Raw genomic sequence first — 22456 nt, forward strand, 5'->3', positions numbered from 1 at the left:
CAGAAGGCAGTGGAGGCCAGTTCTCTGAATGCTTTCAAGAGAGAGCTAGATAGAGCTCTTAAGGATAGCGGGGTCAGGGGTTATGGGGAGAAGGCAGGAACAGGGTACTGATTGAGAATGATCAGTCATGTCCACATTGAATGGTGGTGCTGGCTCATAGGGCCGAATGGCCTACTCCTGCACCTATTGTCTATTGTCTATAATCATCTCCTTCTGATATTGAGAGCAAGATTTTTCTTATGGCACCATTCATGCACATTTTCAATCACCCTCTTCTATCCTGACTCATCATTACTCATTATTCATCTAACAATGGTGTCATCGTAGGTGAATTTAAAGACTGCGTTGTACAATATAGGAACAACTAGCTTCTTGAAATGACCTCTCATTTGTGAAGGATGTATCCCCGATCTTACAAACTCCCTCGATCCAGCACACACACACTTGTTTTAATCCGCATTTTCTCTGTTGTTGTAACACTATACTCTGCACTATTTTCTCTTTTGCACGAGTACAACTTCTGTACTGTTGTACATCTGCTGGACTCATGTATGGAAAGATCTGCTTAGATTGCAGGCAAAATAAAGTTTTTCACTGTACCTTGGTACACACGACTTACTTCTGAAAGTAACAAACCCAGGACGGTTAGATGCCCCTTTCCTGACAGGGTCATTCTTATTTGTAGTATTAAAATAATACATCGCTTGATAACATATCTCATTTGCTATGAGATTAGTGTGAACTTGATCCTGGCCCATTGAGCAAGTTTACTGCAAGTGTCTTTTTAGCATCGCAATTGAAACATGCAAGGATATTCATTGGTAGAAGTAGCATGAAATGAGAGGATTAACACTGCCTGAAATGTGATACCAAAAATGTCAGGCTTAAGTGATCTAGCCTAGAGATATTTACAGTAACAACTAAAGGGGAATATATGCAAACAGCTTAAATTTTGGGACATGGAAACTTTTCAGTTCACTTTTATTGTATTTATGAGCATTGGTGAATATCTGGCATAATTATTTTGTGCCCATCAACAGAGGTTCCACAAAATGCAATTCATGTCTTGCTAATCAATTAACGAGCAATCCTGCAATTTTATGGTCGTCTTTCAGCAACTTCTGCTGAAGGAAAGTTGAAATGTTGTCTTTGAAATGTCGTCAAGTTCTTTGCTTAAAGACCATTAACTGGCTGTAGTCAAGGTTGAAGAAAAATAAAGTAACACTGGCTGATAAAACACAGAACACAGAACAGTATGGTACAGGAACTTTGGCCCATAAGGTTTGTGCCAAACATAATGGATGCCAAGTTAAACTGATCTCATCTGCCTGTACATGATCTATAACCCTCTATTCCCTGCACCTCCATGTGTCCATCTAAAAGCCTCTTAAAGGCCACTATCATATCTACCTCCAACACCACCCCAGGCAATGTGCTCCTGCCCCCTAGTATGCTCCGTGTAGAAAACGTGTCCTGCATATCTCCATTAAACTTTCCCCAACTCACCTTATATCTATGCCCTCTAGTGTTGGACATTTCTACCCTGGGAAAAATGTTCTATGTCTATCAATGCCTCTCATAATTTGATATACACTAAGTCCTCTTTATATCCGAACATGGGGGGGGGGGGGGGGGAATAGTGTCTGTTATAGCTGATTGTCCACTATAACTAAGGCATTATAATTGTATGCAGATGGAATAAAGAACTGCAGATGTTGGGTAATACACAAAAGGGCACAAAATGCTGGAGTACCGCAGAGGGTCATGCAGCATCTCTGTAGGATATGGATCTTTCTTCAGACCGATTCAATCTGCTGAATTACTCCAGGACTTTGTGTTGTTACATCTTAAAATTAGGCGCTGATGTCACTGCTCTGCATCTGCGAGCTCTTCTTCACCGGTTAACGCGGCTGTTGTTGCAGCTCACATTGTAACCTATAGCCAGCAGCACTTTCTTCAGGCTGCTGCCAATGACAAGACGCACTGGGTCACCGTGGTGCTCCCTCCCCGTTCACCTATTCCATCTACTTCCAAGATGGAATATGTCAGTGACTCCGTGGCAGAAGGAGGAGGAGGTACCCGTGGGGCGGGCGGAAAGGAGGCCTAGTGGACAGGGCGACAGGAGGCGAGTGAGCGGTGGAGCGGACAAAGCAAATGAAGATGCGGCAGCTGGTGAGAGGGGAAGGAGCCCACGGTGACTGAGCGTGCGTCCTGTTTGTGTCAATGACCTGAAGCAAGCACTGTCCCCAGGGACTACAACGTGAACTATAACAGCAGAGTCATCTGGACCGTGCAGTGGGTGAAGGGCTCACTGGTGCACCTTGCAAGTCGTGGACGTTGTCGGATGCCAGGACTGTAAACAGAGGAGAAGTGGTGCGAACTTTGGGATTGAAATCCATTATAAAGGGCTACGTTAAAACGAGGGTTTACTGGACTTGAGGGTTTACTGTAAACGAGGGTTTACTGTACTTCAATCAAGTCTCTCTTCAACATCTGACGTTCCAGAGAAGCCTAAAAATGTGCTCGAAAATAATGCCCAGGGCTTCCCTGTGTTATGACAGGGTTCCATTTCAGAGAGTTATTTGTAACCCAACAGGTTAGTACTTGGAAATGCAGCTGCAAACATATTTCTCACATGGAAGAAGATATCTGCAGAGGTGGGTTATTCCAGAAATAGGACAACCATTTGCAAATCTTGTTTAATTATACAGTTTGTGGCAGCCTCCTTCCACTGGATACTGCTCTGAAACTCATCACCTATAGATAGACCAGGAGAAGCTAAACACCAGCACCATTGAGCTGAGCCCACGGCGAAATAAGTGATAGCTGTGTCCAATTAGCTAATATTGGATTGGCCCATCTGAACCTCATCAGCCTACTCCTTATAAATCCAGGCAGCCCAGCCGGAAGGGAGAAGGAAGGGAAAGACGGGAATAGAGATAAAGCCTCCCTATCAGCAGCCTTCCCCCGTTGCAGGTTTGGAAGAAGACTGAGCCATTGGGACAAACCTGAGACCACCACTCTTTGCAGTCAAGACTGAGCTGCTGGGATAGGTCATAGATTGCCAGTGTCACCTCTGAGGTCACGTCTGAGTGGCCCGGGCAAGACTGAGAACGACAGAGCCTCCTCCTAAAGCCCAAGCCTGAGACTGCCAGCACCTCCTCTCGAGGCAAGGGTGAATTACAGAGACAAGTTTGAGATTGCTGTGCCTCCTCCTTCAAGACCAGGACTGAGCTGCTGGGACAAGCCCCTATTGCAACGTTCCCTCAGTGACAACAAGGATCAGCGCTCCCACGAGGACTGGACCTTTTTGTCACTATAAATAAACGATACCATGCGAGTTCACACTATTGCAAGCGTCAGTATATTCATTGTCGTTCCTTGACACCACAAACTGATATTAACAAATTTATCCTGAACTTATCACGAACTCAGTGATATTTATTCAAAAGATTTTACTGCAGACAACAGTTTAAATTCTATTGAGTTTTAAAAAGTATACTGCTGCTGACCCAGATGGCTTGTCTCCAGATACGATTCACAAAATACACATTATATGTATTAACTAGAATGTGTTCTTCCTGGGTTCAATGTGGCAAAATTCCAGCTGGTGTCAAGAACAGCTACCTGCAAACCTGCTGCAGATCACAAATCTATCCCGCTGGACTCTCAAACACTCAGTGGCACACCGGTAGAGCTGCTGTCTCACAGCGACAGACACCCGGGTTCGAACCCGATGACGGGTGCTGTTTGTGCGTGGAGTTTGCACGTTCTCCCTGTCATTGCGTGTGCTCTTTCCTCTCTCTTTTTTAAAGCTTTACACTGTACCTCTGTACACGTGGCACTGAACTGAACTGAACGTCAGGTTTTTGCAAAGCGGGAAAGGTCAGTTTTAAGTTGTGAGAATCTCCAAGCTGCGATAAAGTCCCTGACACCATGTCAAGCTGCAGCCTCACCTTTCTGCCACAAGCTGATCTTCCACTGTGGGTGTTGCTGACGATAATCAGCTTCTCCCTGTCTTCCTCTTTTTCGTTTGGAGATTCCTGGAAATATTCAGCCAGTTGCTTTGCTCACCTATTGCAGAGCTGAGCAGTAAGCAGTAGACTATAATGAAATAGGTGAATATTGGAGGGTGTCCCCAGAGGAGCATGGACATCAAAATCTTTTTCTGAGATGACCAATAAAACAGTATCTTTGAATAACCTTACAGCATTGTGCCTTTCATTATTAGCAGGAAAACACCCTGTAGTCAGAAACCAGATAGAGGAAATAGACATCCTTCATTATCAATCCACTGTTAGTATGGTGTCTGACAGAAGCAGCTCTGAGAATACCTGGCATTAACCATTATGAAGCTCCTCTCAAGGACAGCTAAAATCTTGAACATTCACTAAAATCCCTGATGATTCATAAAAAGCTTCAAAGCAGTATATTGGTATGGCCTATTTTGGCGTAAATCATAAGAAAGCCAACTAACAAATTCACGTCTGGTCAATAACATTTGATGCTGCACCTTAAATGATTCTGGAGGTCTAATTGCATCCTTTAGATCCCCCCTTGCACAACAGGTGTTAGTCCTTCAAAGGTCTCTAATGCATTGAGAAACACGATTTTCCCTTTCGCAAAACCATAATAAATTTTATATTTATGCCGTGAAACACCCTTGAAAATAGTTTCCAACATTTTCCACCTTACAGAGAGAAAGCTAACTAGTTGCAATCTCTTGTTTCCGTTTCCTTTTTTGAATAAATAAGTAATAACTGAGGACTAGATAGGATAGACAATCAGAACCTCATTCACAGAGTAGAAACGTCAAAGACTAGAGGCATAGTTTTAAGACGAGAGGGGCAAAGTTTAAATGAAATATGTGGGCAATTTTCCTTTACACCCGCACAGAGTGGTGGCTGCCTAGAACACACTGCCAGGGATGGTGATGAAAGCCAATACAATAGGGGCATTTAAGAGGCTTTTACATAGGCACATGAATATGCAGAGAATGAAGGGATATGGACCATATACAGGCATATGAGATTAATTCTTAAACCATCGAGTTCAGCAAGGACATTGCGAGATGAGAAGCCCGTTCCTGTACTGTGCCATGTTCATGCAATTGCTATTTTTCAAACAATGGAATGTTCCCCTGCTGCAGTTTGGAAAACGAAAACCATGTATCAATTATCACACTTGCCACTCCTTTTAAGACCATTGGTTGAAATCCATTGGAACCCAAGGACTTGCTAACATGCAGCTCCAACTGTTAGTTTAATACCTCTTTCCTGGTGATTGTAACTTTCCCCATGTTCCTCACTTCCAATTGCCAATTTATCTGAGATATTATTTGTATCCTCCATAGAGAGGATTGCTGCTGAATATCTCTAATTGTCTGCCATCGCCTTTTTTCCCCTTGTTACCAATTCCTCAGACTTGCCTTCTTCACAAAATGTTCACTTTGAAAACTCTTTTCTTTTTCCAGAAGAACTGTGGAAACTCATCATTTATTTTCTATTCTGCTGACCTGGCACCTACACAATTAATGTTTTTAAGTTTGATAATAACGTTTTAGTTAATCACAAATGGAGGACAGTCCTCTCAGAATATTTTTTTCTTATGGGACTGTATGTACTCTGAAAGCTTCTCTTAATTGTTCATCCCTCTATCGTAATTGACCAATCACTTACCTAACTCTCATTCCACAGAATTAGACAATAGACAATAGGTGCAGGAGTAGGCCATTCGGCCCTTCGAGCCAGCACCGCCATTCAATGTGATCATGGCTGATCATTCTCAATCAGTACCCCGTTCCTGCTTTCTCCCCATACCCCTGACTCTGCTATCCTTAAGAGCTCTATCTAGCTCTCTCTTGAATGTATTCAGAGAATTGGCCTCCACTGCCCTCTGAGGCAGAAAATTCCACAGATTTACAACTCTCTGACTAAAAAAGTGTTTCCTCATCTCTGTTCTAAATGGCCTACCCCTTATTCTTAAACTGTGGCCCCTGGTTCTGGACTCCCCCAACATTGGAAACATGTTTCCTGCCTCTAACATGTCCAGGTCCTTAATAATCTTATACGTTTCGATACGATCCCCTCTCATCCTTCTAAATTCCAGTGTATACAAACCTAGTCGCTCCAGTCTTTCAACATATGACAGTCCCGCCATTCCGGGAATTAACCTAGTAAACCTACGCTGCATGCCCTCAATAACAAGAATATCCTTCCTCAAATTTGGAGACCAAAACTGCACACAGTACTCCAGGTGCGGCCTCACTAGGGCCCTGTACAACTGCAGAAGGACCTCTTTGCTCCTATACTCAACTCCTCTTGTTATGAAGGCCAACATTCCATTGGCTTTCTTCACTGCCTGCTGTACCTGCATGCTTCCTTTCAGTGACTGATGCACTAAGACACCCAGATCACGTTGTACGTCCCCTTTTCCTAACTTGACACCATTCAAATAATAATCTGCCTTCCTATTCTTACCACCAAAGTGGATAACCTTACACTTATCCACATTAAACTGCATCTGCCATGCATCCGCCCACTCACACAACCTGTCCAAGTCACCCTGCAACCTCATAGCATCTTCCTCACAGTTCACACTGCCACCTAGCTTTGTATCATCGGCAAATTTGCTAATGGTACTTTTAATCCCTTCATCCAAGTCATTGATGTATATTGTAAATAGCTGCGGTCCCAACACCAAGCCTTGCGGTACCCCACTAGTCACTGCCTGCCATTCTGAAAGGGACCCATTTATCCCCATTCTTTGCTTTCTGTCTGTCAACCAACTTTCTATCCATGTCAGTACCCTACCTCCAATACCATGTGCTCTAATTTTGCCCACCAATCTCCTATGTGGGACCTTGTCGAAGGCTTTCTGAAAGTCGAGGTACACCACATCCACCGGCTCTCCCCTGTCAATTTTCCTAGTTACATCCTCAAAAAATTCCAGTAGATTAGTCAAGCACGATTTCCCCTTCGTAAATCCATGCTGACTCGGAACGATCCTGTTACTGCGATCCAAATGCTCCGCAATTTCGTCTTTTATAATTGACTCCAGCATCTTCCCCACCACTGATGTCAGACTAACTGGTCTATAATTTCCCGTTTTCTCTCTCCCTCCTTTCTTGAAAAGTGGGATAACATTAGCTACCCTCCAATCCACAGGAACTGACCCGGAATCTATAGAACATTGGAAAATCATTACTAATGCGTCCACAATTTCTAGAGCCACCTCCTTAAGCACCCTGGGATGCAGACCATCAGGCCCTGGGGATTTATCAGCCTTGAGTCCCATTAGTCTACCCAAAACTTTTTCCTGCCTAATGTGGATTTCCTCCAGTTCCTCTGTCACCCTAGGATCTCTGGCCACTAGAACATCTGGGAGATTGTTTGTATCCTCCTCAGTGAAGACAGATCCAAAGTACCGGTTCAACTCTTCTGCCATTTCCTTGTTCCCCATAATAAATTCCCCTGCTTCTGTCTTCAAGGGACCCACATTTGCCTTGACTATTTTTTTCCTCTTCACATACCTAAAAAAGCTTTTACTATCCTCCTTTATATTATTGGCTAGTTTACCCTCGTACCTCATCTTTTCTCCCCATATTGCCTTTTTAGTTATCTTCTGTTGCTCTTTAAAAGAGTCCCAATCCTCTGGCTTCCCACTCTTCTTTGCTATGTTATACTTCTTCCCTTTTATTTTTATGCTGTCCTTGACTTCCCTTGTCAGCCACGGGTGCCTCTTACTCCCCTTAGAATCTTTCCTCCTCTTTGGGATAAATTGATCCTGCAACTTCTGCATTATTCCCAGGAATACCTGCCATTGCGGTTCCAGTCTTCCCTGCTTGTGCCTCCTTCCAGTCAATTTTGGCCAACTCCTGCCTCATGCCTCTGTAATCCCCTTTGCTATACTGTAATACTGAATTAAACACATTCTAAATTAAACACAAAGGTTTAGGCTGATACTTCAGTGCAATTCTGAGGAATTACAGTACTGTTGGAGCAGTTGGCTTTCCAACAGGATGCAAAATCAAGACCACGATGGCGCTCTAAGGTGGACACAAATGACCCCATGATATCATTTTGAATGAGTGCATAATTTCTGGCACCCGGTCAAATATTAACCCTCAGTCAATTATCACCAAAACATAACAGTTGCTTTTATTCATATAACATTTCTCTAAGTACTTCACATAAAATGAAGTACTTTTTTGTAGTCGAGGCCTTTTTGTACTAAATATGAATCAAGTGCATTGAATTCATGAAATAACTCTAAAATGAAATAGTGAATAGACAGATAATTCAAATACAAATTTTGACCACAAATATCAAACCTTGTGTGATTTATCCAAAACATCACATTTCATAACACTATTCTGACTGACTATATCTGACTACCTGCCAAGAGGACACATCTATTGAAAGGCAAGACATCTTTTTTTGTAAAACAGTTTCAATGGTTCGACTGTAATGAGAATTGCCATCTCTCATCAAAATACATTGAGTAACAATGTACTTAAATGCCAAGAAGCTTTGAACATTTTAACTGCAATGCCAGTTAAATAAATCAAATCTGCATTCTGCACAATACAACAAGAATCAACAATGAAAGAATTTGAAAAGAGCAATCGATAATATCATCATGTCATAAAGTGTTCTGTGAAAGCAGAATTGGCATACATCATATCTTTGGAAACCAATACCATTATCTAGATGTAAATGCAGAGAAATGTGACAAAACAGCTGCTATTCATGAACAGCCAGCCCAGTAGCAGATCAATCCTATTTTCAAGTAGCTTGCTGAAGTTGTGGAGTTTGTACCATCCCCTTATTTTAGAAAAAGGTCTACAATTGCTTATCTCACAGATTTTAAATTTATTTTGTCATTTTCAGTGGCAGGTATGTTAGGATTAAATATAATTGACTGAAATCCCGACAGCCCTAGTTCAGCAAGACAGCAGAAATTCCTACATTGTGGATCATGCCATCATTGCCAGGTAAGTTTGTATCCTTTTAATAATTTCTAGACTGTGGAACTATAAATAGCAAAACCATCTTCATTTAGGATGACAGTGGGAGAAGATTTTAATTCTGAAAAAAGGCATTTATGCAACAATTAAATTGTGGGTACTATCCTTCTAAATCTTGACAAAACATCAATACTGTAATGTTGAATCATAGCTTTGTTTACAACCAGCACAAAAGCTATGGTTCTGAAATGAAAGATATGCTGATAACACAGATATGCACACAGTTATTCTTTTACCGCTGTTCTCCCGTTCTTGTATGGGATTCTTGGAAAAGGTGTTCACTGTATAAAGAAAAAAAGCTGGTATCAATTCAACCATATTTTTAAAAGATAGAAAGCTGATTTCTGTTTGCTCAAAAGATGATAAAATCAGACACAATATTTTAACTTTGTTGTGGCTTGAACTTGCATTAAAGTAGACTATAATCTTTTTGTTAATTTAGATATTTTTAAATGTTAACGCTGTCAAAGTTTCAATAGATTTCATGGATAATTCAACTTTAATTTGTTATTCATTGAACTCTGTTACAAAATTCTATGATAGACACAAAAGGCTGGAGTAACTCAGCGAGTCAGATCGCATCTCTGGAGAAAAGGAATAGGTGACATTTTGGGTCGAGACCCTTCTTCAGACTATTCCTGTTGTACATTCCCTTACATACTCTCATTGTATTTTTAAAAGAGTTATGATAATGTTTAGAAAGCACAAATATTTCTTAGTTTATTTTGTCAATACAGAAATCAAAGATTACCGTAATACTATAATAGAAACATAGAAAATAGGTGCAGGAGTAGGCCATTCGGCCCTTCGAGCCTGCACCGCCATTCAATATGATCATGGCTGATGATCCAACTCAGTATCCCGTACCTGTCTTCTCTCCATACCCCCTGATCCCTTTAGCCACAAGGGCCACATCTAACTCCCTCTTAAATATAGCCAATGAACTGGCCTCAACTACCTTCTGTGGCAGAGAATTCCACAGATTCACCATTCTCTGTGTGAAAAAAAACTTTCTCATCTCGGTCCTAAAAGACTTCACCCTTATCCTTAAACTGTGACCCCTTGTTCTGGACTTCCCCAACATCGGGAACAATCTTCCTGCATCAATCTTCTAAATTCCAGCGAGTACAAGCTGAGTCTATCCAGTCTTTCTTCATAATGAGTTATAAGCATGAAATTTTGTCTTTGCGTAATTAACATTGCCAGGTTTTCATAAAATGCTAATTTCTTTATTATAGACAAAAAACAAAATTGAGTTAAGGTAATTAAAATCTTTTTACTTCACTAATTTTTAATCTGAAAACACTGCATTCATATCTTTACATTTATTACAAAAAAACAAGTCCTGCAGTCTTACAATACAAAAGAAGCCTACGTACAATGCAAGAGCTGGATTTAAAGGTTTAGTTTCTTAAATCTAGTGCTAATCTTATCACTTTGGATCTTTTTTTATTTTACTGCTCTTTATCCTCAAAATGTAACATTTTACATTTACCATACCATATACCATATATATACAGCGCGGAAACAGGCCTTTTCGGCCCACCAAGTCCCCGCTGCCCAGCGATCCCCGCACACTAACACTATCCCACACCCACTAGGGACAATTTTTTTACATTTACCCAGTCAATTAACCTACATACCTGTACGTCTTTGGAGTGTGGGAGGAAACCGAAGATCTCGGAGAAAACCCACGCAGGTCACGGGGAGAACGTACAAACTCCTTACAGTGCAGCACCCGTAGTCAGGATCGAACCTGAGTCTCCGGCACTGCATTCGCTGTAAAGCAGCAACTCTACCGCTGCGCTACCGTGCCGCCCAGTGAGTGATGTATTAATTGACAATGCTGCTTTCCAGTATAGTTTTTGAAGTGTTAATACTGAGCTTTTCCACAAGTGATAGGTTGGGTACATTAATTACATTCTACATAACCTAGTGATCAGTCTTCTTGGGCCAAAGAGCTTCTTACTCACACAGAAAAGTGGCTCCTAGGAAATATGCATGAAATAGAATTATAGTGCATTATAATTGATTGAAACAGTAGTTTTAAAGTTCAGCAATGTGCCAGTCATGTGCAATGTTAATTTCAGTTTAAAAAATGGCAACTAATATTAGTTTTTCAACAATGCTTTACAAAAAGGAAAGTAGGATATAGATAAAATATACAGAACAAAATACTAATTGAACTCAAATTAATTATGACCTAATACTGCATTACATAAGTGAAGAATTAAATAAATAAGGAAAATGGGCATTACAATCCTTCAAGTATTTACAAAAGCCATCATGCTTTATGTAAAGAAACCCCAATTACAATTACTTTCAGAACTAATATAAGACTAAAAAAAAATTACATGGCCTCAATGTAAATAACTTACTAGGAATAGATAGTACTTATACCTATGTACTGAAAGACTAATGAAGAGATTTATGCAGAAGTGAAAATTGGAGATTCAAAGACCGTGTCAAAATGCATCAGGAGGTGACAAAGATAATGTCATAGAATGAAAGGTAACAAATTCATTTCACTTACTTTTATTCTATGTGCAAATAATTAAATAATTTGATTAGCACAAGTAAATGAGAATTATTTGAACATGATGAATAAGATCACGGATTTTGAACATAAAGATACTCAATGACTTTGTCAAGCAGGTGACAACAAAAGTATAATAGAAAGATCCTTTTGTAGAACAAATGAATTTGAATGAGATTTGCAAAAGACTTTTGTATTCACTTCCCCTAGCAATAAATGATAACTTGCTTTTAGCTTTCCTAATTACTTCCTATACTTGCATTCCAGTAAATCGCAGGAGATCATATTCACTGCTCATATTGTAGATTGTGAAGACCAAACTCTGATTCGGTGGCCACTTTGGGCAGCAGCTCCATTCAGTCCATAAATCCCTGGGGCTCTGTCCCAGTACAACTCTGAATTATATTCCACCCATTGCAGAAAAGCTCAATGCAAGCTTGACGGAAAACACCATCTTCTGACGAGACACATTTCTGGATTCAACAATGACTAACAATTTTATTTAATCCCCATAAATTTCAGTATTTTTATGTCAAACTTTTTAAAGCAGTGAATTTACATCCCCTTGTTGTTTTTCTGTATATACATTTTCTTATATAGATCCTCCATAATAAAGCTCAATAGAAAACTAAGGAAGTTCAGCATATCTCCAAAGACAAAGCATCTGCAATTCTTTCTTTCTACGTGATCAAGGACCATTTTCACTCCGATCAGACCCTCTTCTCCCCTTCTCCCTCTCCTGCTGTGCCAAAGACCCAGGATTCAAGAACAGATTCAAGAACAGCTTCTTCCTCACTGTTATCATACAACTGAACGGTCCTCCCAGTATCTTGCGGTATATCCCTGATCTCCCAACCTTGCACAGCAGACCATGTGCTTTTTTTTGCTGCACGTTCTCTGTAACTGTAATGCTACTGGGCTGGAACACTATTCTGCACCAGACCTCTCAACATTTGATTTTACAAATTCAGAATTTTGATGTCCAAAATTCAGAATTTTACATCAAAATTCCTAATATGGCGACTAATGCAACTTTACAGCAAAAAAAAAGTATGTACGCTAAATGCATGTACACATTGCGCTACATTCATGTGTGAAAAACGACTATTATTTCCAACAGTCTGGACCTGGAGTTCTTGGACTACATGTACAATGTCAGGCCTATCATGAGTATATTCTGCTATTTATAGAAAGGTTATTGAACAGAAATATTTTTTACAACACAAAGAAAAATGGTTTTGTTTTGTTTTCTCTATTTTGCTTTTTCCGTACACAAAATGACTAAGTTATGAAGAAAGAGTTTCATTTAAAACTGCACATACCTAATTTCATTGAAGACATACTTGCTCCAGAGGTCTTCAACAGCAAATCACAACAGTCCATGTCCCCCCACCACCTTCCCCACCACCCTCCACACCACCCACACCCCCTCCACTACCCTCCCCACCACCACCATCCCTCCTACTCCCCTCCCCCCACCCCTACTCTACACCCACTCCCAACTCACCCCCAATTCCCCTCTCCCCTCGACTCCCGACCTCCCCCCACACTCCCGCCTACCCCCCTATCCCCCTCTTTCCCCCCCACTCCCGCCCTCCCCATCTTATCCCCCCACCTCCACTCTCCCTCCTACTGTCCACCCCCACTCTCCCCCTCCCTTCCTCCACCCCCCTGACACTCACTCCCCCCTCCCCTGCTCCCCTCCCCCCATCCCCTCTCAACATCAACGAGCCTCGTGCTACGTAGCGAGGTGAGCCCAACAGCAAGGCAAGGCCAATGGCGAGGCGAGGCCAGCGGCGAGGTGAGTCGAGCCCGGCGGCGAGTCGTGGCCAGCGGCGAGGTGAGGCGAGCCCAGCGGTGAGGGGACGCCAGCGGCGAGGCGAGTCCGGGGCCATTGGTGAGGCGGGGCCAGTGGCGAGATGAGGTGGGGCCAGCGGCGAGACGAGGCGGGGTCAGCGGTGAGGCGAGGCCAGCGGCAAGGCGAGGCGGGGCCAGCGGCGAGGTGGGGCGGGGCAGCGGCATGAGGCGAGCGGCGGGGTGGTGCGAGAGGCAGGGCGAGCGGCGAGGCATGTGTTTTGCGGAAAAATGTGAGGTGAAATCGGAATGGCGGAAATGAAATAAGAAAGCGGAAACTTTCCGCCAAATTCGGAAGGGTTGGGAGGTCTGTTGCACTCTGAAATTTTTCTCTTTGCACTGCCAATTATGGCTTGTGCATGGCTTGATTTTACTTGTGTATGGTATGATTTAACTGGATGGCATGCAAACAATTTTTTTTACCATGTATCTCACTCCACATGACAACAATAAATCAATACAAATAAGTTTAAACTTTAGCTCTGTTAATCTTGCCACAGATTCAACCGGACCTACAGAGTATTTCCAACATTTTATGTAAATTCACAGTACAGCTTTAACTAAAATGTTGAAATTACATTAGACAAAAAAAAAAATCATACAGTATACAGCCTTCAGCATGCGCATCAGTGGAAATTTTTACCTGGAGCTACTTACCTTTACCAACCTCCCCTCACTTTTCACCTCATATTGTTCTTTCTTACATATTTATGCACCAATACAGTAAATTTAAACGTGAGGTGCTCCATACCAGGACATCCAACGTCCTCATTCTTTGGGGAACAGGGGTTCTCCTCTCCCATCATAGATGAGGCCCTCACTCATGTCTCCTCGGTACCCCACAGCTCCGCCCTTGCTCCCCCTTCCCCTAGTCGCAACAGAGACAGAGTCCCCCTAGTCCTTACCTTTCACCCCATCAGCTGTCGCATACAAAACATATTCCTCTGAAATTTTTGCCACCTCCAACAGGATCCCGACACTAGTCACATCTTCTCATTTCCACCACTTTTCACCTTCCGCAGAGACCGTTCCCTCCGCAATTCCCTGGTTAACTCATCCCTTCCCACCCAAACCACCCCCTCCCCAGGTACCTTCCCCTGCAACCGCAGAAGATGCAACACCTGTCCCTATACCTCCTCCCTCGACTCTATCCAGGGACACCGACAGTCCTTTCAGGTTAGGCAGAGGTTCACTTACACCTCCTCCAACCTCATCTCCTGCATCAGGTGTTCAAGTTGTCAACTCTTATACATCAGCGAGACCAAACGTAGACTGGGCAATCGTTTCGCTGAACACTTTCGCTCAGTCCACCTGAATCTACCTGATCTCTGGGTTGCTAAACACTTTAATTCCCCTTTCCATTCCCACACTGACCTTTCTGTCCGAGGTCTCCTCCATTGTCAGAGTGAGGCAAAACTCAAATTGGAGGAACAGCATCTCATATTTCGCTTGGGCAGCTTATAGTCCAGTGGTATTGATTTCTCTACTTCAAATAACCCCGGCATTCCCTCTCTCAATCCCTCCCCCACCCAAGTCGCACCAGCTTCTCGTTTTCACCCAACAAACAGCTACCAATGGCCTGGTTTCCTTTATCATCGTTAGTTTTTTGCATATCTTTCATTCATTGTTCTTTATCTCTCTACATCTTCGTCTATATCTCTTATTTCCCTTATCCACAACTACTCTGAAGAAGGGTCTCAACTCGAAATGTCACCCATTCCTTCTCTCCAGAGATGCTTGCCTGTCCCACTGTGTTACTCCAGCTTTTTATGTCCATCTTAAATTTAAAGTTTGTTTCAATCATCGAGGCCCAAAAACCAGATGCCACCTGACACAGTCCTTTCTACTAGCACCAACTCTCCACAATGCAGTGGAGTGCAAGTTTATATTCCTAGAGTGATACAGAATGGAAATAAGTCCTTCGGCCCAACTCGGTCAATCCATCCAAAATGCTTATCTATGCTAACCCCATTTGATCTTGGATCGTACCCTTCTAAACGTTTTCTATCCATGTATCCGTCCAATATCTTTTAACTGTTGCTGTAATTGTACTTGTCTCTACCATCTCCCCTGGCAGATGCATCACCATGTGCAAAAGTTGCCCCTGGGAACACTTTAAAACTTTCCCCTCTCACCTTTAACCTATGCCTTTTAGTTTTACATCTTCACCCTGGGAAAAAGACTAACTATCTCCACGACTCACGAGTCATAGAATCATAGAGTCACAGAGCAGGGTAACAGGCCCTCGGCTCATGACCCTTATAACTTTATAAATGTTCATGGGGTCACCCTTCAGCCTCCTTCATTCCTGGGATAGTAGTCCCAGCCTATCTGATCCCTACAAATAACTCAAGCCTTCTAGTCTGGGCAACATTTCCGTGAATCTTTTCCGTGCCCTCTAGCTTCATCACATCCTTCCTACTGTGTGGTGGAGAGAGCTCCACACAATACTCCAAATTATGTGTTATGACAACCTTAAAATAGTAACAACACACCAGCCAGTACACTGCCGCATTCCTATTATTGTGTAGCAGCAGCACAAGCCTTCTTCTCTCTATCATCTCAGCACCTGTGTTCTGCAAGTCAAATTCTTTCTATTGTGTGATGCTGGGCAGCACATTACAGCCCTTGTGGAGATCATTGCTGTACATTAGAATAAACCTACATACCTGATGAGGCACTTCTAAGCTCATCGTCAGCCTGACAATGGCATTCTGCTACATACATTTTTTGTTTAGTTTAGAGATACAGCATGGTAACAGCCCTTTCGGCCCACAGAGTCCACCACAACCGTCAATCACCCGTACAGTCACTAGCTCGATTTTATCCTACTTCTGCATCCTACACACAAGGGGGCATTTATAGAAGCCAATCTATCTACAGATCTGCACGTCTTTGGAATGTGAGAGGAGAATGGAGCACCTGGAGAAAACCCACACAGTCACAGGGAGAACTTGCAAACTCCACAAAGACAACACCTGTCGTCAGGATCGAATCAAGGTCTCCAGCACTGTGAGGCAGCAGCTCTAGGACTGTGCCACTGTACTGCAATTAAGTGGCCACCAGGTGGTGCCACACGATGGCTACCTCGCCTACAGTCTGTCCGTCCCTTTCGAACTCTTTTTAAAATTTTTGGTAAGTTTTAAGTGTGTGTAAATGTTCTCTGGTTTGTTTTATGTGGGGGGTGGGGGAGGGGGTCAGGGTCAGGGGAAACCTTGCCGGAGATGCGATTGCTTTCCGGATCGTATCTCTGGTCGCTCTGCGGCCTAACATCACGGAGCTGGAGGTCTTGCCTGGGACTCACTTTGAGCCCCCAAGGGGGCATGGACTTAACATCTGAACGGGCGATCCCTTGCCTGGGATCAACGCTCCAACGCGGCCTGCGAACTTTAACATCAAGGAACTCGCAGTCTCGGGTTGACACCGGTCAGGAGCTCCAAGCTGCACGACGTTCGACTAGTCCCGACCCGGGGTAGTCCGGAGTGAGACTCATTCTTGATTGTGTTGGTGGCCTTGCCGAGACTGTGCGAAATGTAGATGGAATCAATGGAAGGTCTGGGCAGTGTCCTCAATTCTCTGCAATATCTTGCGGTCTTGGATGGAACAGTTCCCAAAACATGCTGTTATATCCCGATAAAATGTTTTCTATGGCACATCTGTAGAAGTTGGTGAGAATTGTTGGGATCATGCTGACCTTCCTAGGCATGCCAAACTTAGATTTCCTAAGACAGAAGTTAAGCACCGGTGATTTGACAACTGGTTAACTGCAGCAAACAGGTCCAACTGCAAAAGGTCTTGTTCCAGCAGACTGCACAAGTCTGCTTCTGTGACACAAGAGAGGTCAAGAAACATGTGTCGCCGGAGGTAGATGCAGATCAGCCTGCTGGTGTTCAAATTATCGTTACCATAGTTCATTTTACATAGCATAAGCAACACCCATGTTGGTCTGAGTGTTGAAAAATGCAAAAAACTATTCACACAAAATCATCTTCAAAGTTTGGAAACAACCTCCAAAGTTTACCAAATTAGTTGCAATGCTTAGAGCTGGTTCTAACAAACTGTGAACAATGCATTTTATAAAATTAATCAAGATGGCAGCAGCGAGACTGTTGTATTTAAAGACAAATTTCCCCCTCAATATTTCAGCTTTATCTAATGTTGTGATTTCATTGCAGTGTTCCAAATGCGCAGAAAGATACGGAAACTTTTAACTCGTGTTGACCGCTTGGCCCGCTGTGGACCGTCCGGTGCGGCCTGCAACCACAACAACCTGACTGCGGGCGAGGACAGCAGGAGAAGGGAAAGACATTGTGGCCTTCCATCACAGTGAGGAGAGAGAGGACTGGAGGAGACTCACTGTGATGGATGTTTCTTTGATGGATGTTTCTTTTTTTGTGTGTTTTTGGGGTTGGGTAATTTTAATGCCTATTTAATGCTTTTATTGTTGGACTGTGTTTTGGGGGTTTTGGGGTTGTGTAATTTGAATGCATATTTAATGCTTTTATTGTTGGACTGTGGGTGACCGAATTTCGTCCAATATTGGATGACAAATAAAGCTATCTATCTATCTATAATTGCTCGCACTGTATTACGAACAATTTTAAATTAATCATCTACTTCTCCCAAGGTTTCTCTCTTAAAATCTGAACGACTCATGGAAGTTGGTTCACTGGAGACAACTTCCAAATGCACTCACTTTCAGCACATTTAATACTAGCCTCTGTGCTGATGATGTTGAGTACTTGTTTTTTTTATTAAGTCAATGGCGTCATTCACATTCAAAATATGTGTGAGATTATGTTAAACGTCAAGATTTTGTAATCTACTTAGATATTTTCAATTTAATTTAACCTCACAAAAAATGCAAAATGTCCACAGAATGGTTCAGATGCACTTTGAGGTTATGGGGAGAAAACTCCTGACCAAACACTGATATGTATGAAGCATAGTTAGACCCATCCTTATGGAGGTATGAACATTACCAGGGATGGGAGGTGTCATGATGCAAAGATAATGTTAAATATTATCAACCATGATCTTTGTGAATGACAGATAGGACATGTGGAGCCAAATGGCTTGCACTTGTTCCTTCTCAATGTCCCTGTGTGTATTTTCTCTTAAGTATGAAGATGGACATAAAAAAGTAATCTGGTAGTCTGCAGGACATTTATGCAATTTCTGCTGTAAAAGGATTTTACCATATCCCACTGACGAAACATTAAATATGATTCCAAAAGTAAAATTTTGCAAAATCTGAAACAAACTTCAACTCTAACAACAGATGCTGCCTGACTTGCTGAAAGCTTCCAGTATCTTAAGCTTTTATTACAAGTAGAACATAGAATAGTACAGCACACTTTGGCCCACAATGACTGTGCCAAACATGATGCCGTTAAACTCATCTCGTCTGCCTGAACATGATTCATGTCCCTCCATTCGAGCACATCCACATGTCTCTTAGAAGTCATTATCATATCTGACTCCACCACCACCCCCAGCAGCATGTTCCAGGCACCCACCATTCTCTTGCCCGCACATCTCCTTTAAACTTTCCCCTTATTAGCTTAAAGCTATACCCTCTCTGCATCTGCGTCCTCATCCTCATCCATCACCTTTGTCACCCGCTCAAAAAACGAAGTTAGTAACACAACAAAGTCATACGACGACTGTCCCTTCCAAATTGAAGTAAATTCTATTTCCAATAGCTTCCCTGCTACTGATGCAAGGCTCACCATCCTATAATTCCCTGGATTATCTCCACTTCCATTCTTAAACAAAGGAACAACATTGGCTACTCTCCAAAAACTCACCTGTGGCAAGAAAAGTTGCAAAGATCTTCGTCAAGCCCCCTCTTGCTTATTTTAATAACCTGACATTAGATCCCATCAGGCCCTGGGGATTCATCCGCCTTAATATTCTTCGAGGGGCCGATTCCCACTTGCTGCTTGATCTCAACTTGTCACTGCATAATTAGTATTCTTCATATTAATCATACAATAGCAATCAAGAGAGAGCTAGATAGAGCTCTTAAGGATAGCGGAGTCAGGGGGTATGGGGAGAAGGCAGGAACGGGGTACTGAGTGAGAATGATCAGCCATGATCACATTGAATGGCGGTGCTGGCTCGAAGGGCCGAATGGCCTCCTCCTGCACCTATTGTCTATCACTGTTTGAGATTCTCTCGTTCTCCACCATTTCTTTCTCCGTTGTGAATATAAATGCAAAGTACTCGTTTCGAACCTCGCCTAAGTCCTCCAACTCTGTACAAATTCCATGTTTTATCCTTGAGCAGTCTTTCCTCCTCCTGGTACTCTCTCATTTTTAATGTATGTATAAAAAGCCTTCGGATTTTCTGAAAAACCGACACACCAAATGTGGATGTTGTCTATATGGACTTTAGTACGGCATTTGACAAGGTTCCACATGGAAGGCTGATTAAGAAGGTTAAATCGTTGGGTATTAATAGTGAGGTTGCAAGATGGATTCAACAATGGCTGAATGGGAGATACCAGAGGGTAATGGTTGACAACTGTATGTCAGGTTGGAGGCCAGTGTCTAGTGGAGTACCCCAAGGATCTGTGTTGGGTCCACTGTTGTTTGTCATTTACATTAATGATCTGGATGATGGTGTGGCAAATTGGATTAGTAAGTATGCAGATGATACTAAGATAGGTGGTGTAGTTAATAATGAAGTAGATTTTCAAAGTCTACAGAGAGACTTGGGCCTTTTGGAAGGGTGGGCTGAAAGATGGCAGATGGAGTTTAATGTGATAAGTGTGAGGTGCTGCATTTTGGTAGGACAAATCAAAATAGGACGTACAGGGTAAATGGTAGGGAATTGAGGAATGCAGTGGAACAGAGGGATCTGGGAATAACTGTGCATTGTTCCCTGAAGGTGGAATCTCATGTGGATAGGGTGGTGAAGAAGGCGTTTGGTATGCTTGCCTTTATAAATCAGAGCATCGAATATAGAAGTTGGGATGTAATGTTAAAATTGTACAGGGCATTGGTGAGGCCGAATCTGGAGTATGGTGTGCAGTTTTGGTCGCCAAATTATAGGAAGGATGTCGACAAAATGGAGAGGGTACAGAGGAGATTTACTAGAATGTTGCCTGGGTTTCAGCACTTAAGCTACAGAGAGAGGTTGAACAGGTTGGGTCTTTATTCTTTGGAGCGTAGAAGGTTGAGGGGGGACTTGATAGAGGTTTTTAAAATTTTAAGAGGGACGGACAGAGTTGACGTGGGTAGGCTTTTCCCTTTGAGAGTGGGGAAGATTCCAACAAGGGGACAAAACTTCAGAATTAAGGGACAAAAGTTTAGGGGTAACATGAGGGGTAACTTCTTTACTCAGAGGGTGGTGGCTGTGTGGAATGAGCTTCCGGTGGAAGTGGTGGAGGCAGGCTCGATTTTATTATTTAAGAGTAAATTGGATAGGTATATGGATGGAAGGGGATTGGAGGGTTATGGTCTGAGAGCAGGTAGATGAGACTAGGTCAGAGAAAGTGGTCGGCGTGGACTGGTAGGGCCGAACGGGCCTGTTTCCGTGCTGTAATTGTTATATGTTATATGTTATATAAATACATTTCATGGCCCTTCAAATTGGCCACGAGTTATTTCTTACTTTATTTATATTCCTCAAAGGCCTTATCTCATTTTATCTTCTTAAGCCTTGCATATGCTTCCTTTTAGTTTTGGACCAAATTTATAATCCTTTTGATCATCCAAAGTTCCCTTCTTATATTGACATGCTTATTCCTCCTCCTTACTGGAATGATGGTGCTGAACTTTGAACAATTGACCTTTAAACGACTCCCACATGTCAGATTCCAACTTACCAACAACAACTGCTCCCATTTACACTCCCTACCTCCCGCCTAATAACGTGGTGATCTGTCCTATTCCAATTTTGTACCTTCACCCAAAGTCCAGACTTATCCCAATTCAAAACCATCTTAAAACTTATGGATAGACACAAAAAGCTGGAGTAACTCAGCAGGTCAGGCAGCATCGCTGGAGAAAAATAGGTGACATGTGGTTTTTCCCCAAAATGCCCTTTCACTGAAACACCAGTCACCTTTACTTTAGAGAAACAGCACGATCCACCATCCACACCGACTAACGATCATCCCAGACACTAGCACTATCCTATACACTTGAGGCATTTTGCAATTTTTACCAAAGCAAACTTACCTACAAATTGGCACATTTTTAGTGTGTGGCAGGAAACCAGAAGACTCAGAGAAAACCCACACAGTCACAGGGAGAACGTACAAACTCAACTAAGACAGCACCCGCAGTCAAGTTCGTATCCCAATACTAGGTCCAACATAGACACAAAGTGCTGGAATAACTCAGCGAGTCAGGCAGCATCTCTCTTTGGCATAAACCAGCTTCTGCAGTTCCTTGTTTCTACTTGGTCCAATTTGTTCCCTTTTCAAGTTGGATTGGAAATTAAAGGCACCTATTACACCAACCATGTTGCTTTGGTATCTTTTAGTAATCCATCTACATATCAGTTTCTCTATCTCCCGCTGGCTATTGTGAGACTGAGAGTACAATTCCATAAGAGTGATTGCACCTTTCTTATTTTATTTCCTCCAATATGTCCTCTCCGAGTGCTGTTGTGACATTTTCCCTGATTAATGGAGCAACTTCTCCACCTCTTTTACCTCCCTCTTTATCACATCTGAAACATCAAATCCCTGGAACTTGAGCTCCCAGTCACAACCAAGTCTCCGTAATGGCCACCAATCACTGGTCCACCTTTAAGTTTATCTGCTTAACCGCGATACTCCTTGCGTTGAGATAAACACATTTTAACCCATCAGTTTCATGATGTTCCTTAAACTCTCCCTGCCAGTACTTCCATTGAGACTTATCATTCCTAACATCAACCTTCCCATCAGTCCTTCCATTTGCTGGACGCTGGTTCCCGCGCCCCCCCCCCCCCGCGCCCCCCCCCCCCCCCCCCCCCCCCCCCTCCCCCAACCCTTGTCACTCTAGTTTAAACCCTCCTAAGTGAACCAGTGAACTTCCCTG

At 42.7% G+C, this 22456-nt stretch overlaps 1 protein-coding gene across 7 annotated transcripts in view; it reads right to left on the reverse strand.

The window, feature by feature from the left end:
- Positions 1 to 22456, reverse strand: part of LOC144592139 (single-stranded DNA-binding protein 2) — a 285013-nt gene that overhangs the window by 247924 nt on the left and 14633 nt on the right. For 3 of the 7 annotated variants that reach the window (XM_078396548.1, XM_078396546.1, XM_078396551.1), the window contains one exon: positions 9265 to 9309. The exons of the other annotated variants lie outside the window; for them this stretch is intronic. In XM_078396548.1, coding sequence (XP_078252674.1) covers positions 9265 to 9309 — 45 coding nt within the window. Of the gene's footprint in view, positions 1 to 9264; positions 9310 to 22456 lie in introns of those variants that run through there. 7 annotated transcript variants of the gene reach the window in all.

The sequence above is a fragment of the Rhinoraja longicauda genome, chromosome 3 (assembly GCF_053455715.1).
Source record: "Rhinoraja longicauda isolate Sanriku21f chromosome 3, sRhiLon1.1, whole genome shotgun sequence".
Lineage (NCBI taxonomy): Eukaryota > Metazoa > Chordata > Chondrichthyes > Rajiformes > Arhynchobatidae > Rhinoraja > Rhinoraja longicauda.